Source organism: Geotrypetes seraphini, chromosome 8 (assembly GCF_902459505.1).
Source record: "Geotrypetes seraphini chromosome 8, aGeoSer1.1, whole genome shotgun sequence".
Taxonomy (NCBI): domain Eukaryota; kingdom Metazoa; phylum Chordata; class Amphibia; order Gymnophiona; family Dermophiidae; genus Geotrypetes; species Geotrypetes seraphini.
In genome coordinates, this window is record NC_047091.1 from 42315373 (window position 1) to 42330574 (window position 15202).

General features: G+C 47.2%; 1 protein-coding gene across 1 annotated transcript in view; it reads left to right on the top strand.

Annotated features, from left to right (window-relative positions):
• Positions 1-15202, top strand: part of LOC117365186 (serine/threonine-protein phosphatase 5) — a 177650-nt gene that overhangs the window by 57478 nt on the left and 104970 nt on the right. The window contains exons 3-4 of the mRNA XM_033955262.1: positions 7699-7846; positions 8324-8445. Coding sequence (XP_033811153.1) covers positions 7699-7846; positions 8324-8445 — 270 coding nt within the window. The remainder of the gene's footprint in view (positions 1-7698; positions 7847-8323; positions 8446-15202) is intronic.

Genomic DNA, 15202 nt, shown 5'->3' on the forward strand with positions numbered 1-15202 from the left:
CTGGCAACACATTCCAGAGCTTAACCATTCTCCGAGTGAAAAAATATTTCCTTCTATTGATTTTAAAAGTATTACTCTAACTTCATTGAGTGTCCCCTAGTCTTTGTAAGTTTTGATGCAATAAAAAATCGGTCCACTTGTACCTGTTCTACACCACTCAGGATTTTGTAGACTTCAATCATATCTCCCCTCAGCCATCTCTTTTCCAAGCTGAAGAGCCCTAACCTCTTTAGCCTTTCCTCATACCAGAGGAGTTCATCCTATTTATCCTCTTGGTTGCTCTTTTAATTTTTTCTAGTGCCGCTATATCTTTTTTGAGATAAGGAGACCTGAACTGAACACAATACTCAAGGTGAAGCTGTACCATTGAGCGGTTGGTTTCAGCGTATTGTCCACAGTGACATCCAGATCTTTTTCTTGAGCGCTGACCCTCAAGGTGAACCTTAGCATCCGGTAACTGTGATTTTGATTATTCTTCCCAATGTGCATCACTTTGCATTTGTCCACATTAAATTTCATCTGCCTTTTGGACTCCCAGTCTTCCAATTTTCTAAGATCGTCCTATAGTTTTTCACAGTTCGCATGCGTTTTAACAACATTGAACAGTGTCATCTGCAAATTTAATCACCTCACTCGTAGTTCCAATTTCCAGATCATTTATAAATAAGTTAAATACCACTAGTCCCAGTACAGATCCCTGTGACATACCACTGTTTACCCTTGGTACACATCTGCTCAGTTGAATCCTTTTTCCTGCTCCATCTATAGCTGCTACAGTATCTGATCATTTTTGCCAACTCATGCCTCAAGTCCTCCTCAGTAAGAGTTTATCTGAGTGCCATTGCTGGCTACCATGACAGACTGGATAACATCCCCCATTTTCTCCCACCTCATGAGAGGCCTCTTGAACCTCTGCCTGCTGATCTGCTGGCCTACACCATGCTAGGATCTCAACATTTTCTTACATCAACTCACTGTGGCTCCATTCAAGCATTTTTTTGGACATCCTCCTGAAGGTCATTCTGAAAGTGCTTTCTCATGACCATCACCACCTCAGCAAGATGCATCAGTGATCTGCAAGCGCTAGTCAGCCATTCTTACCTGACCAGGTCACCTTCGGGACACAACTCAAGTTCCTCTTGTTCTCTGGCTTCCACCTTAATTGGTCTATTATACTAATATTCTTATGTCCAGAGCAAAGACTTTACACTCTGGACTGCAAATATATCCTGCAAATTTACAGCCACAGGACAGACCCTATCTGCAAGGTATCCCAGTTCTGTTTACTTCAAACCCCCATCCAATGGGCTCTGCTTGCTAAAGCCAAGCCAACATCAGCTTGCCAGCACAGTCCACACTTATCACTTCAGGATGTGGCAGTCATTTTGGCTGGCCTACACTCCATTCCCAAGGAAGACATCAACAAGACTGCAATGTGATCTTCTCTACACATCTTCATGCCATACTACTGCTTCAGTCTCCAGACAAAAGCCTTTGGCCAGACAGTTCTACAGGTGGTACAGATCTCCCCAGAGATAGGCACTGCTCTGAATAATTGATATCCAGACTTCACTCCTCCATCACTAATCTACCTCATGGACATGATCCCTATTGCTGCTATGAGGTCTCACTTTAATTTTTGATCCGTTTTCTGTTGATAGGTCACAGTTACTGTCAGGCAGACTTGTTGCCTTGACCTTGTTCTTGTTGCTTTTTATGCTAGAGCCAGCCACTGGTTACCATTTACCTCTGCTAGGGTACATGTTCTTATTTCTTCACAGACTGACTGTTAAAATCGCCACAGTTGAATAAATGCATGTTTGGTTGGCATGCTCTGGCCTCCTGAGCTTTCCATGACTACTACTCCTGCTTGCTACTTTTATCATGCAGGTCCATTCTACTGTAGATGCATCCATTGGCACAACGACCCCTCAGCTTTGGAGGCACCAGGTGTGACTGACATCCTTCTTGTCCATGGAGAAAGTAGGATTACTTACCTGTAATGAGGCTCTCTTGTGGACAGTAGGATTTGTCAGCCACCCACCTGCCTCCCTTTCAGGATGCACTCACTAAAGAGCTTGGGATATACTGATCTGGGAAAGGCAAAAGCAGCCAGCTGTTCTATCCATGGCACCATTGAATGGCATCACCAGATAAGTAACTCCACTTTCTTTATTACCCTTGATTGTATCCCCATGGTTTGGATTCTGTGAACCTTTTAATCACCTCCTCGCAGTTCCAAAGGCATCTCTGCAAATGCATAATCATGATTTGCTGTTCTATTGTGATCATCTTCTAAAACCCTGTCCTGGAGAACCACCAGTTAGTCAGGTTTTCAGGATAACCGTAATGAATATGCATGCCTGTTGTCACAGCCACCCTCTGGCCACTGCTGGTCTGAGTGGCACGTGACAGGTTTTCACATGCGCTTCTAGGGGTCACACAGGTTTTAGGAGACTACTGAGTACTGGTGTTTAACCATTAAGACACCACACACCATCTGTAACTGAAATATGAACTATGCTTTATTGTAACTCAGTTCAAAAAGGTAGCTGGCTTTTCCAAGACTCAAAAGAAAGTCCAAAAAGAACAATTCAAAAGACAAAAATCAGAATACAATTCACAGTGTCAGAATGTCACAAGAAAAATAAAACTTCCAATGGTTCCTCCTAAAACCTGGGCATCACACAATACTGTGTAGCAAAGAGTTCCTTATTGCAAAAGAAAAAACTCAGTCTCTAGCACTGGTCATCAGCAAGAGGCAAAACCACTCCACTTTTTAAACACGGTCAGCATTTCATAATAATCTCACTTGCCTTAGTTCAAATTGCTTGTTGGTTTGCATTTGCTTCTCTTAGATCCATGGCTTATGGCTAAGGTGACCATTTACTTTTTTCATCAAAAGGAGACATCTACTAATTGTCAATCCTGCCCCCAATCTTGCCCTAACCCCACCCCCAATCTCACCCTAGCCCCGCCCTCAATTTCTTCCATTCATTTTTCATGTACACATATCTTATTAATTCATAATGGTAACCATAAAATTTTAAACTACAAAGCACACTATACACATAGAAAATGTTAATTATCATTTATATTTGGGAGAGTTTCAAAGATGTCAAGGCAGATGACTTTAAAATATGCAATGTCAACTCAATAACTAGAAAAATAGACAAATATAGTGCAAAATATAGACAGCAGATAAAAATTCTCAAAACTGACACATTTTGATCACTAAATTGAAAATAAAATCATTTTTCCTACCTTTGCTGTCTGGTGACTTCATGAGTCTCTGGTTGCGTTTCCTTCTGACTGTGTATCCTTTCTTTCATTTCTTTCTGCACTCAGGCCCAACAATTGTCCCTTTCTATTCCCTCCATGTCCTTACTGCCCCCAATGACTTCTTCCCATAGCCTTAGGGCCCCCAGTGCCTCCTTCCCATGGCCTTAGGGCCCCCAAGTGCCTCCTTCCCATGTCCCCCTCACTGCCTTCCAGACTTTGTCCCATCCCCCACCCCCGAAGCCAGCCAGCCTGCCTACCTCCTTTCTTCAAAAAAAGCCTCCGTCCAGCGCTCGATTTAAACCCACCACCGCCCCCACTGCTGCTGCTCTCCTTCTTACCTCCCTGCTGCTGCTGCTAGCAATCACCGCCCAGAAGCCTTCTTCCCAACATCAATTCTGACATCGGAGAGGACGTTCTGGGCCAGCCAATCGCTGCCTGGCTGGCCCGAAACGTCCTCTCCGACGTCAGAATTGACGGGAAGAAGGCTTCTGGGCGGCGATTACCAACAGCAGCAGTAGGGAGGTAAGAAGGAGAACAGCGGTGGTGGCCGATGGGGGGGGGAGGGGGTTAAATCGGGCGCCCATCTTCACAGCTGCATGTCCAGCCCTGGCTCCTCCTCCCGCCCTAGCTATGAGTAGCAGAAGGAGCTGAGAGTGACGTCTTCTTTTCTCTTCTCCCCCAATCAGAGCTAGAGGGCGGACCATTCTATGACTCTCCCCGCCCCAGGAACCGTTCTGACCAATCAGCACTGAAAGGGATTGAAGACCGTTCGTCACTCAGCCCTCGTCTCTGCCCTTCTCTCTCTCCCTCCAGCGCTGCAAGAGGCCAGAAAAAGAGACTTTTTTTTTTTGCACACAGGGAGGAACAGGAAGCAATCGCCTGTCCCGTTGTCCCTGCGCACACCTTCGGGACACTATCCCTGAAAACTGGGACATTTCGGCATCCCGAAGCTGTGTGTGGGGACTAGTGCTGCCCGATTCACGATTCGAACCGATTCAAGTTCATTCTTTTTTCACCACCGGCCGCCGGACTCGTTCCCATCTAATGTAACTTCTGGTTTTTTGAAATTGGAAGTTACATCAGAAGAAACAAAAGGACGTGGGAGGGGGGAGTGAGCCGACTTCGTGCAGCAGACTTCGGAAGCAAAGGGTAACTGGCAAGAGGGCTGAGAATCGGTGGGGGGGGAGGGGGCTGAGAATTGGCGGTGGCGGGGGAGGCTGAGAATTGGCAGGGGGGGGCTGAGAATCAGCAGGAGGGCTAAGGGCTGAGAATCGGCAGGGGGGGCCGAGGGCTGGGAATCGGCAGGGGGGCTGGTGAGTCTTGGGGGCTGGGGATGGAAGCTGGGAATTAGCAGGGGGGCTGGTGAGTCTTGGACTGGGGATGGAAGCTGGGAATCGGCAGCGGGGCTGAGGGCTGAGAATCGGCAGGGGGGCTGGAGTTGGAAGCTGGGAATTGGCAGGGGGGCTGGTGAGTCTTGGGGGCTGGGGATGGAAGCTGGGAATGGGCAGGGGAGCTGGTGAGTCTTGGGGGCTGGGGATGGAAGCTGGGGATCGGCAGGGAGGCTGGTGAGTCTTGGGGGCTGGGGATGGAAGCTGGGAATCGGCTGGGGGCTGGTGAGTCTTGGGGGCTGGGGATGGAAGCTGGGAATTGGCAGGGGGACTGATGAGTCTGGGGGCTGAGGATGGAAGCTGAGAATCAGGCAGAGGGGCTGGGGAAGCTGAGAATCGGGCTGCCCGATTTCACGATTCAAATCGATTTACCAAGACAAAAAATTGGCCTCCCGATTTGTTGACTGACCCTCCCCCATCACCCCTAAAGCAGGAGCAGAAGAGCTGCCTCTTGCTGGCCTGCCGCTCCTGCTTTAGAGGGCGAATGGGGAGGGTCAATCGAGAAGTGGCTTTCCTGCTGATGTCCAGCTTCCCCACATCAATTTACCTAATTTCAGCAGCCTGTCCTGCGGAAGATTGCTGGCTCTAGCGATCTTTGCAAGCTGCCATACGTCGTCCTCTCTCTGCTGCGGTCCCACCCCTTCTCTGACATCAGAGGAGGGGCGGGACCGCGCCAGAGAGAAGACAACTCGGACGACGAATGGCAGCTTGCAAAGATCGCTAGAGCCAGCGATCTTCTGCAGGGCAGGCTGCTGAAATTAGGTAAATTGAATACGCAGATGTTCAGAGGAGGGGGCCCTGGTGTAGAAGTACATGGAGGGAGGGAGGGAGGGAAGGGGGGTGTTCAAAGAGACCTGCATATGCTGGACTTTGAGGGGAAGAAATAAGGGGTCCAAAAACAGGAGAGGGAGAGAGATGGTGGACAATGGGATTTAGGGATGAAAGTTACAGAAAGGGAGAGATGCTGGATGAAAGGGTAGTTGAGAAAAGGTGGATCTGTAGATGGAGATGAAAAAAAGGAAAGATGCCAGACCTCCAGGGGAGAGAAGGGAAACGGAAGGGGAGGGCAGAGATGGCAGATGGATGGTTAGGATGGAGAAAGGAGACCCTGGCAAGCAAGCTATCAGAAGACAACCAGAGCCTGGGACCAACAAGATCTGAACAATGACCAGACAACAAAAGGTAGAAAAAATAATTTTATTTTCTGTTTTGTGATTACAATATATCAGATTTGAAACGTGTATCCCGCCAGAGTTTTTGTTAGACCACAAACGTGAGCTAGGATTTAACAGAGAGAGGAAAAGTCTTTTTTGTTTGTTTATTTTGTTTACACCACAGCGCCAGTGTAGTTAGGAGAAGGCAAAGGGGGTGAAGAGGCTATAAAATAAACCCACCAGGATGTTTGAAAAAAACACCCAATTAGGTAGGAAAATTGAATCGAATTGAAAAATCAATTCAGTAGGCTGAATCGAATCAAAATTTTTTTTCCTGAATCGGGCAGCACTAGTCTGGACTGCTCTTTTCCTGTCCTAGGACACCTCCTCCCCTCTTAGCAGTGCAGCTAGCATTTAATAGGCAAGTGCCCCACCCCCAACCACCAGGTGAAGAAGGAGTTTTAGGGCACTCTGCAGCTTTTTGCTTCTTGATTAAAACTACAGTGGTACCTTGGATTACGAGCATAATCCGTTCCAGGAGCATGCTCGTAATCCAAAATGCTCGTTTATCAAAGCGAGTTTCCCCATAGGAAATAATGGAAACTCGCTTTGATGCGTTCCCCCCCCCTGACACGATTGGGCACCCCCGCCACGATCCGACATCCCCCCCGACACAATTGGGCACCCCCCGCCGCTTCTTACCCTCATCTGGGCTCTTGAAGTTCGGCCTACTCGTCTGCTGGGCCTTGAGCATCTGAGCATGCTCAAGGCCTGCGAGTTCACGTTCAGAACGTGAACTCGCATGCTCAGATGCTCAAGGCCCAGCAGACGAGTAGGCCGATCTTCAAGAGCCCAGATGAGGGTAAGAAGCGGAGGGGGGGGGGCCCAATCGTGTCGGGGGGGTCGGATCGTGGCGGGGGGGTGTGTGTGCTCGTAAATCGAGCCATGCTCGGTTTCCGAGGCACCAATTTTGCAAATGTTTTGCTCGTCTTGCAAAACACTCGCAAACCAGTGCATTCGTAAACCGAGGTACCATTGTATTTACTTTCAGTTCAATGTTTATTGCACTTCAGACCCATATGCTCTCTTGCTCCCTCTGGTGCTTCTGGAGAAAACACCAGTTTCAGGATTTTCTGTTTTTCTCAAAGCTGGAATGTCTCCAACAGCCTCAACTGGCTCTGCTACCTTAGGGATACTCATAACAGGCATACCCTGCATACCACACTGTCATCTCCATTATATGCAAATCTCTCTCATGCATATTCATTAGGGTTATCCCAAAAACCTGATTGGCTGGTGGTCCTACAGGACAGGGTTGGGAACCACTGTTCTAAAATGCTAGGTTAAAATTAGTGGTTCAGTTTGATTTCTGGATCAGCACTCTCTTTTCCAGTTCTGTCTGGCTTGAGGAGGTTGCAGTGCCAATATTCACAGCCACTGAGAGAAGGGATCCTATCATTTCACAACAGCGATACCTAATGATACTACATTGGCCCATGAGTTTGGGGTTCTGAAAGGAGTCCTGATGCATGGCCTTCAGCTGAGGATTGTCACTGTAGAGACCTGGCTAAGCAAGTTGATTGGGGATATTAAACAAGGGAAAAATTATTTTGTCTATGAATAATGGCATAGATATCAGATTGCAGTCCCAATTCTAACTTAGCTGAAAGTACAGAAGAGCAGGAGAAAACTGCCAGGCCAAAAAAAGTGATCAACGGTATTTAAATTAGAAAGCATTTATTTATTTATTTATTTTTTTGTGAGCATGGCCTTTTAAGTGACAATCTCTGCTTTTTTCAATGTGTTTTTCTTTTCCGTGCCCGTCTGTTCTCCTCTTTTTGTCTTCTCCTTCACTGTTCTCTATCCCTCTACAGGTGGTGAAAGTGAAGCCAAATGATAAAGATGCAAAGATGAAGTTCCAGGAATGCAACAAGATAGTGAAACAGAAAGCATTTGAGCGTGCCATTGCCAGCGACGAGCATAAGCGCTCTGTAGTAGATTCTCTGGATATAGAAAACATGAGTGAGTTTCCAGCATCCTTGTATGTCCCATGAGCATCCAGGCAGTGGTTAGATGTGTGTCTGCAGATTGCAGGGATACTGTATTTGTATTTCAAGGACCTTTGAGGGGGGAGGGGAGTGTTTTGGATGAGTGGTGTGAAAGGGAGAGTCGTTTAATCACTGAAGAATCTGTAGAAGGCATGACAGTCTTGGGGTTGGGGAGTGCATATGTGCAAGGGTTTCACAAAGTTTAAAGGGATAAGGCTCTGTGCTTGCCCATCCATGAAAGACAGGGCACCATGTATGTGTGTTCCTGGAGAGTAAGGAACGGGAGTTATGTTGACACCTAGATAACTGCTTATATTTGTGTGTTGGGGGTGGGTGAATGATGCATTTAGTAGCAGTTCCATCTCCTTTGTGCCTGTTTCCCAGTAGAACTGATAAGTGCACCTGTGCCTTCCTCTTGTTTGTTGTCTACCCCATGCGTCCTGATGAGCAGCAATAGAAGATGAGTACAACGGTCCCAAACTGGAAAACGGGAGTGTGACGATAAAGTTTATGAAGAATTTAATGCAGTGGTACAAGGACCAGAAGAAACTTCACAGGAAATGTGCTTATCAGGTACTGTGGACCCCAGCAAGGTTACTCAATGAGGAAGGGCTAATCATCTTTATAGAAATCACTGGTGAAATATGCAGAACCTCATGTTCCTTTGTCTACCCTCAATGGTGACCTTACACAGATCACAGGTGTCACTACATCTTGAGTGCTGTCCCTCCTGCATGCTGTGGTTGCGTTCAGCTATATATCTAGAATGAACCACATAATCTGCAATATTTTTAGCACACGAATATGCTATGCAGGGAGGTCCTCCCAGCTGATCCTCCCACAGCTACACGGCCGACAAACCTCGCAGCTCCAGCAGTGTCCCAGGCACAGTAAACACGCTGCTTCGGGTCTTCTACTGGCCTAATTTCCTGTGCCGCGTCCCTGATGTTATCCCCACTTCCAAACCTCTTCCACATAATTTATGGAGAGGTGTTATTGAGCCTTGAAGGACACCTGTGTGATTGATCTTTATCTGCTTCTTTTTTATTTTGCTATAGTGCAAAGTAAGAGCTAGGGCAAAACAGTATAGGTAAAGATACAGATAATAATTAGCAATGTATTAAAATATTTTATTTTTATGTGCTTATAATGTCATTTGAAAGCTGCTTGATGATAATACAACTTTAATTTAATTCTTTATAATGTGTGTGTCTGTGTGTTGGGGGGGGGGGGACAACACCTACGCCAACAGTAAAGTTAGAATAGGGTCATTAAATCCAGTGGTGTACCTAGTATATATGACAGCCAGTGCTAATCATTTTTTTAACAACCCCCTCCTCTATATAAAAAAATATATTTTTAGTAATAATCCATGAGTCACACAATAAGGGTGCATCTAGGAAAAGGCAGCATCTTAAACACTGTAGTGAGCACTAGAACACCAACACACGCATTGGAAAACTAAACAAACCATATCCTACACAGTCAATTGATCCTGTAGTCGATGCTAACAGAAAGCCGTGTCCTTTTCATACACACAGAACACAGATACACCCTCGCCCAATATGGAATAATCACAAACTAAAAATAGAAATATGTAGAAACCAGACTCTTCATACAATGCAACACCACAGAAACAGTGACACATGTCCCCTAATACTGTACAAAATATAAAGACAGTAGATGTAAATTTGAAAAAAACCTTCTACATAACAGTCACCATTTTACAAATTAACAAATAGAAATAAAACAAATAATGAGAAATATGAAAATACCATTTTATTGGACTAATCCATTTTTCAATTAGCTTTCAAAGGCCAAATCTTTCTTCAAGACAGTATACAGCTTTTATGGTATCCTGTCCTGACATGAGGAAAGGGGTTTAGTCCCCCCCCAAATTGCCTTATTTCCAATTCCTATTGATAAATTTTAATCAATACATTTACAATACTACTTGATTCTACGTAAAGCAACAAAAATATTTTTTTTCCACCTTTTGTCGTTTCATCTTCTCTTCTTTCTATTCAGCATTTGTCCTCACTCCCTTCCATGCAACATCTGTCCTGTCTCTTTGCCCCTTCCACCCAGCCCCTGCCCTCTCTCTACCCCTTCCATCTACTGTCCACCCTCTCTCTGCCCCTTGCATCCACTGTCCACCCTTTCTGCCTTTTTCATCCATTGTCCGCCCTTTCTCTGTTCCATATGGTATCTTCCCTCTTTCTATGTCCCTTCAATAAAATGTATATCCTGTGCCCTTTCTCTCCTTTGTACATGATTTGTTTCAGCTCCACCCCTCCCCTATGTTCTGGCATCTCTCTCTTCTCCTTTCCTTCCTTCCTTCCTTCCCACTCCACCCCATGATCTGACATCTCTATCTCCTTCCCTTCTCTCCCCCCTCTCCAGTATCTGCCTCCTGTCTTTCCCCTTTGGTCCAGGCCTCTCTCTTTCTCTCCGTCTTTCTTCTGTGAGGAGATCATGTTGATCTTGAACACTGAATAATTCTTCCACATTTGCCATATCACTGTACTGTAGTCTAGTCCAGCAGACTGCTTTGGCACTATTACATGGGTAATAGTAAATTCATTATGCATCAGCTTTCCACACAGAATGCCACAAGTCTCTATTTCTTGTGCTGTGTTTTCGTATTCACATCATCTTCCCAATCCTTCTATCCTTGGAAGTATTGTCTTCTGGATTTTCCCATTCTTGTCAAGAGCCTGCTGCGAGGCACAGGATCCCACACGCAACAGAACAGCTTTGCCTCGAGCAGTTTCTAGGCAAACTGGGACGCTTCTGCTCCTGGGCCTTTCTGCCTCAGTGAAGAGAAAAAGGAAACGTGTATTTTCACAGCTGGACTTCCCTCAACACCCCTTTCCCCTTCTCGCGTCAAGGTCTAATCTTGAGAAGCACGCGCGAGAGTTACGCTTCCAGCTGGTGGTTCCTGTTAGTGGGTGAAGCTGGCACGGTCTGAACCCCGAGCAGGAGAGCGGAGTGAGAGCCATATCGGGCGTGGGCCACAGTGAGTTCCGTTTTGGGCCGCATGTTGTGCAGGGCTGGACTAAGGCAAGTTGTAAGCTTCCTTCCATCGCTGACCTATCTTCCATAGATCAGCGACGGAGGGAAGCTTACAACTTGCTGCTCTTGCTTGCTTCAGGCCTTCCTCATTGCCGGGTCCTGCCTTCACGGAAACCAGAAAGTAGGCAGGACCCGGCAGCGAGGAAAGCCCGAAACAAGCAAGAGCAAGTTGTAAGCTGACCTGTCTCCTGTAGCGAACCCATGCTCCGGGGCTCTAATGTATGCGTGCCGACTTCCCTTCTCTTCTCTCTCCCCCCCACGGGACGTGACTTCCGGTTTAGGAGGGAAGAGAAGGGAAGCCAGCACGCACATGTAAGAACCCCAGAGCATGGGTTCAAGTCACTTGCTGGCGTTAAAATCTAAAAAAAAGTCAGGCTCCTGCGATTCAGGCTGTGCCGAGTCAGCCTGGTAAATCTCCAAGCCGGTGAGAAGGCTTTTTGGGTTTTTTTTAATGTTGAGCAGCGGAGGCAGCAGCAGCAGGATTGCGATCGAGATTATAGCCGGGCGGTCATCTAAATTAGCTGGGCGGAGCGCCCTACTAAAAGGCCCTAGGGAGAACACTGGGAAGCATTTCTTTCATAATTGTATCGGTGTCTGAAACCATCCATGTTTCAGTCAGAAATAGGAAGTCAGGGTTCATTTGCATCAGCCAATCATGTAGTTTTTGAGCTTTGTTTCTTACTGAATGGGTGTTGAGGTAGTATCCAAACTAAACTAAACTAACTAAACTAAACCTTAGGTTTGTATACCGAGCCATCTCCGCAGGCGCAGAGCTCGGCACGGTTTACAGAAGTTAGGAGGAAAGGAACTACAATGAAGGGATATAGGAGAGGGACCGAGAAGATAGAGAGGGACAGGGTACTAGAGAACGGGAGGTGATTAGATTTTTGAAAAGAGCCAAGTTTTCAATTGTTTGCGGAAGGATTGGAAGGCGCTTGAATTTCTGAGCGGGGGTGAGAGGTTGTTCCAGAGTTCTGTGGTTCTAAAGGGGAGGGATGTTCCAAGTTTTCCTGCGCGGGATATACCTTTTATAGAGGGGAAAGATAGTTTCAGTTTTTGGGAGGGTCTAGTGGAGTGTGGGTTTGAGGAATTCCAAAAGAGTGGGATAACGGGAGGAAGGACGCCATGTAGGATCTTGAAGGCTAAGCAGGCACATTTTTAGAGGACTCTGGAGTATACTGGGAGCCAGTGAAGCTTGGAGAGGAGTGGGGAGACGTGATCGAACTTGCCTTTTGCGAAAATAAGCTTGGCTGCGGCGTTCTGAATTAGCTGAAGTCTATGGAGGTTTTTCTTAGTTAGGCTTATAAGAACATAAGCAGTGCCTCCGCCGGGTCAGACCATAGGTCCATCCTGCCCAGCAGTCCGCTCTCGCGGCGGCCCAAACAGTTCACGACCTGTCTGAATAACCAGAAGGGGCCCCCTTGCCACCTTGGTTTCCCATTGAAGTCCTATCTTCCCATCGAAGTCCTAATCCTTCGGTCTTGCACATTCACGACTTGGTTGGGTTTCCATACTTATTACCTGGTTAGTTTTCTATACTTGTATTACATCCCAGCACCTCTCTCAGTATCCCACGATCCCTTTATCCCTCAGGAATCCGTCCAATCCCTGTTTGAATCCCTGTACTGTACTCTGCCTGATCACTTCCTCCGGTAGTGCATTCCAAGTGTCCACAACCCTTTGGGTGAAAAAAAACTTCCTTGCATTTGTTTTGAACCTATCTCCCTTCAGTTTCTCCGAATGCCCCCTCGTACCTGTTGTCCCCTTCAGTCTGAAGAATCTGTCCCTATCCACCCTCTCTATGCCCCTCATGATCTTGAAGGTCTCTATCATATCTCCCCTGAGCCTCCTCTTTTCCAGAGAGAAGAGCCCCAGCCTATCCAACCTCTCGGCGTATGGGCAGTGTTCCAGCCCTTTTACCAGTTTCGTTGCTCTCCTTTGGACTCTCTCAAGTACCGCCATGTCCTTCTTGAGGTGTGGCGACCAATACTGAACGCAGTATTCCAGATGTGGACGCACCATCGCTCGATACAATGGCATGATGACTTCCCGCGTCCTGGTTGTTATGCCCCTCTTTATGATGCCCAGCATCCTGTTGGCTTTTTTCGAGGCTGCTGCGCACTGTGCAGATGGCTTCAGTGATGCATCCACCAGCACACCCAAGTCTCTCTCAAGTCTGCTGTCTCCCAACAATGCCCCCCCCCCCCCAATTTGTAGTTGAACAACGGGTTCTTTTTCCCTATATGCATGACCTTGCATTTTTCCACGTTAAAGCGCATTTGCCATTTGTTTGCCCAGTCTTCCAGCTTGTCCAGGTCCCTTTGCAGGTCCTCACACTCCTCCCTGGACCTAACTCTACCGCACAGTTTGGTATCGTCTGCAAATTTTATAACCTCGCACTTTGCCTCCTTTTCCAGGTCATTGATAAATATGTTGAAGAGTAACGGCCCCAGCATCGATCCCTGTGGCACACCGCTCGTGACTCCCCGCCAGTCAGAATATTGGCCCTTCACTCCGACCCTCTGCAGTCTACCCGACAACCAGTGCTTGATCCATCTGTGCACATCCCCTCCCACCCCGTGGTTCCACAGCTTCCTAAGCAGCCTTTCATGTGGCACCTTGTCGAAAGCCTTTTGAAAATCGAGGTAAATGATGTCTATGGGTTCCCCATTGTCCACCCGACTGCTTATTCCCTCAAAGAAGTACAGAAGGTTCGTTAAGCATGACCTTCCCTTACAGAATCCGTGCTGGCTTGTTCTCAGTAGGCCATTTCTCTCGATGTGCTCGCAAATGCCGTCTTTGATCATAGCTTCCACCATCTTCCCTATAATTGAAGTCAGGCTCACCGGCCTGTAGTTCCCAGGGTCACCCCTCGATCCCTTCTTGAAGATAGGTGTGACATTTGCCAATTTCCAGTCCTCTGGTACCTCTCCAGTTTTCAAGGATAGGTTGCAAACATGCTGGATTGTGCCCGCTATTTCTTGTCTTAGTTCCTTTAGAACCCTTGGGTGGATCTCGTCTGGGCCCGGTGATTTGCCGCATTTTAACCTGTCTATCTGTTTGAGGACATCCTCCTTACTTACCTCTATGTGCTCCAATTTTTCGGCCTGTTCCCCACTCATGAGCTCCTCTGAGTCCGGTATATTAGATGTGTCTTCTCTCGTGAAAACCGACGAGAAGAGCGTGTTCAACCTCTCAGCTACCTCTTTATCCTCTTTAATCACTCCCTTCCTATCCCCATCGTCCAACGGCCCCACCTCCTCTCTCGCTGGTCGCTTCCCCTTTACGTAACTGAAGAATGCCTTGAAGTTTTTCGCCTCCCTGGCCAGCCCCTCTTCGTATTTCCCTTTTGCTTTTCTAACCTCTCGGTGGCATTCCTTTTGGCATTTCCTGTGCGCCTGGTGATTTTCTTCCGTTGGGTCCTTTTTCCATCTCTGGAAGGATACTTTTTTGTCATTTATTGCCCTCTTTACTTCAGTTGACATCCAAGCCGGGTCCTTTGACCGCTTGTTCTTGTAGCCTTTCCTGAAACTGGGGACGTACATTCTTTGTGCTTTCTGCAGGGTGTCCCTGAATAGGGTCCAGGCGCTTCCTACAGTCTCCATCCTAAAGATGTTTCTGAGCTTCCTCCCCACCATTTCCCTCATAGCAACATAGTTTCCTTTCCTGAAGTTGAGCGCAGTTGTTGCGGTCCTCCTTACTATGGGAGTCCCCCTTTCTAATTTGAATCTGATCGCGTTGTGGTCACTGTTGCCTAGTGGTCCTCCCACTTCTACCCCTCTTGCAGGCCCCCCTAATCCGTTTAGGATGAGGTCAAGAGTAGCACCCCCTCGCGTCGGTTCCCTGACTAGTTGCTCCATGAAGCAGTCCCTCACGGCTTCTACAAATCCTGTTTCCCTAGTGCAGTTGGAGTAACCCGTACTCCAGTCTATCCCCGGGTAGTTGAAGTCCCCCATCACTGTTACACTTCCAGTCCTGCATTCCTGTCTCAGTTCAGCTTCCAAGTCGTGTCCGACTCCTTCCGGCGTACCAGGTGGGCGATAGTACAGCCCCAGTTTTATGCCTGCACCCTTGTTTCCCGGTAATTTGACCCATAGCGATTCCGATTATATAGATGGAGTTGCAGTAGTCCAGTCTAGAGAGGATGGTGGATTGAACGAGGACGGCGAAATGAGAATGATGAAAGCAGGATCTCACTTTCCTCAACATATGAAGGCTAAAGAAGCATTTTTTTACCAGGGAGTTGAGGTGATCA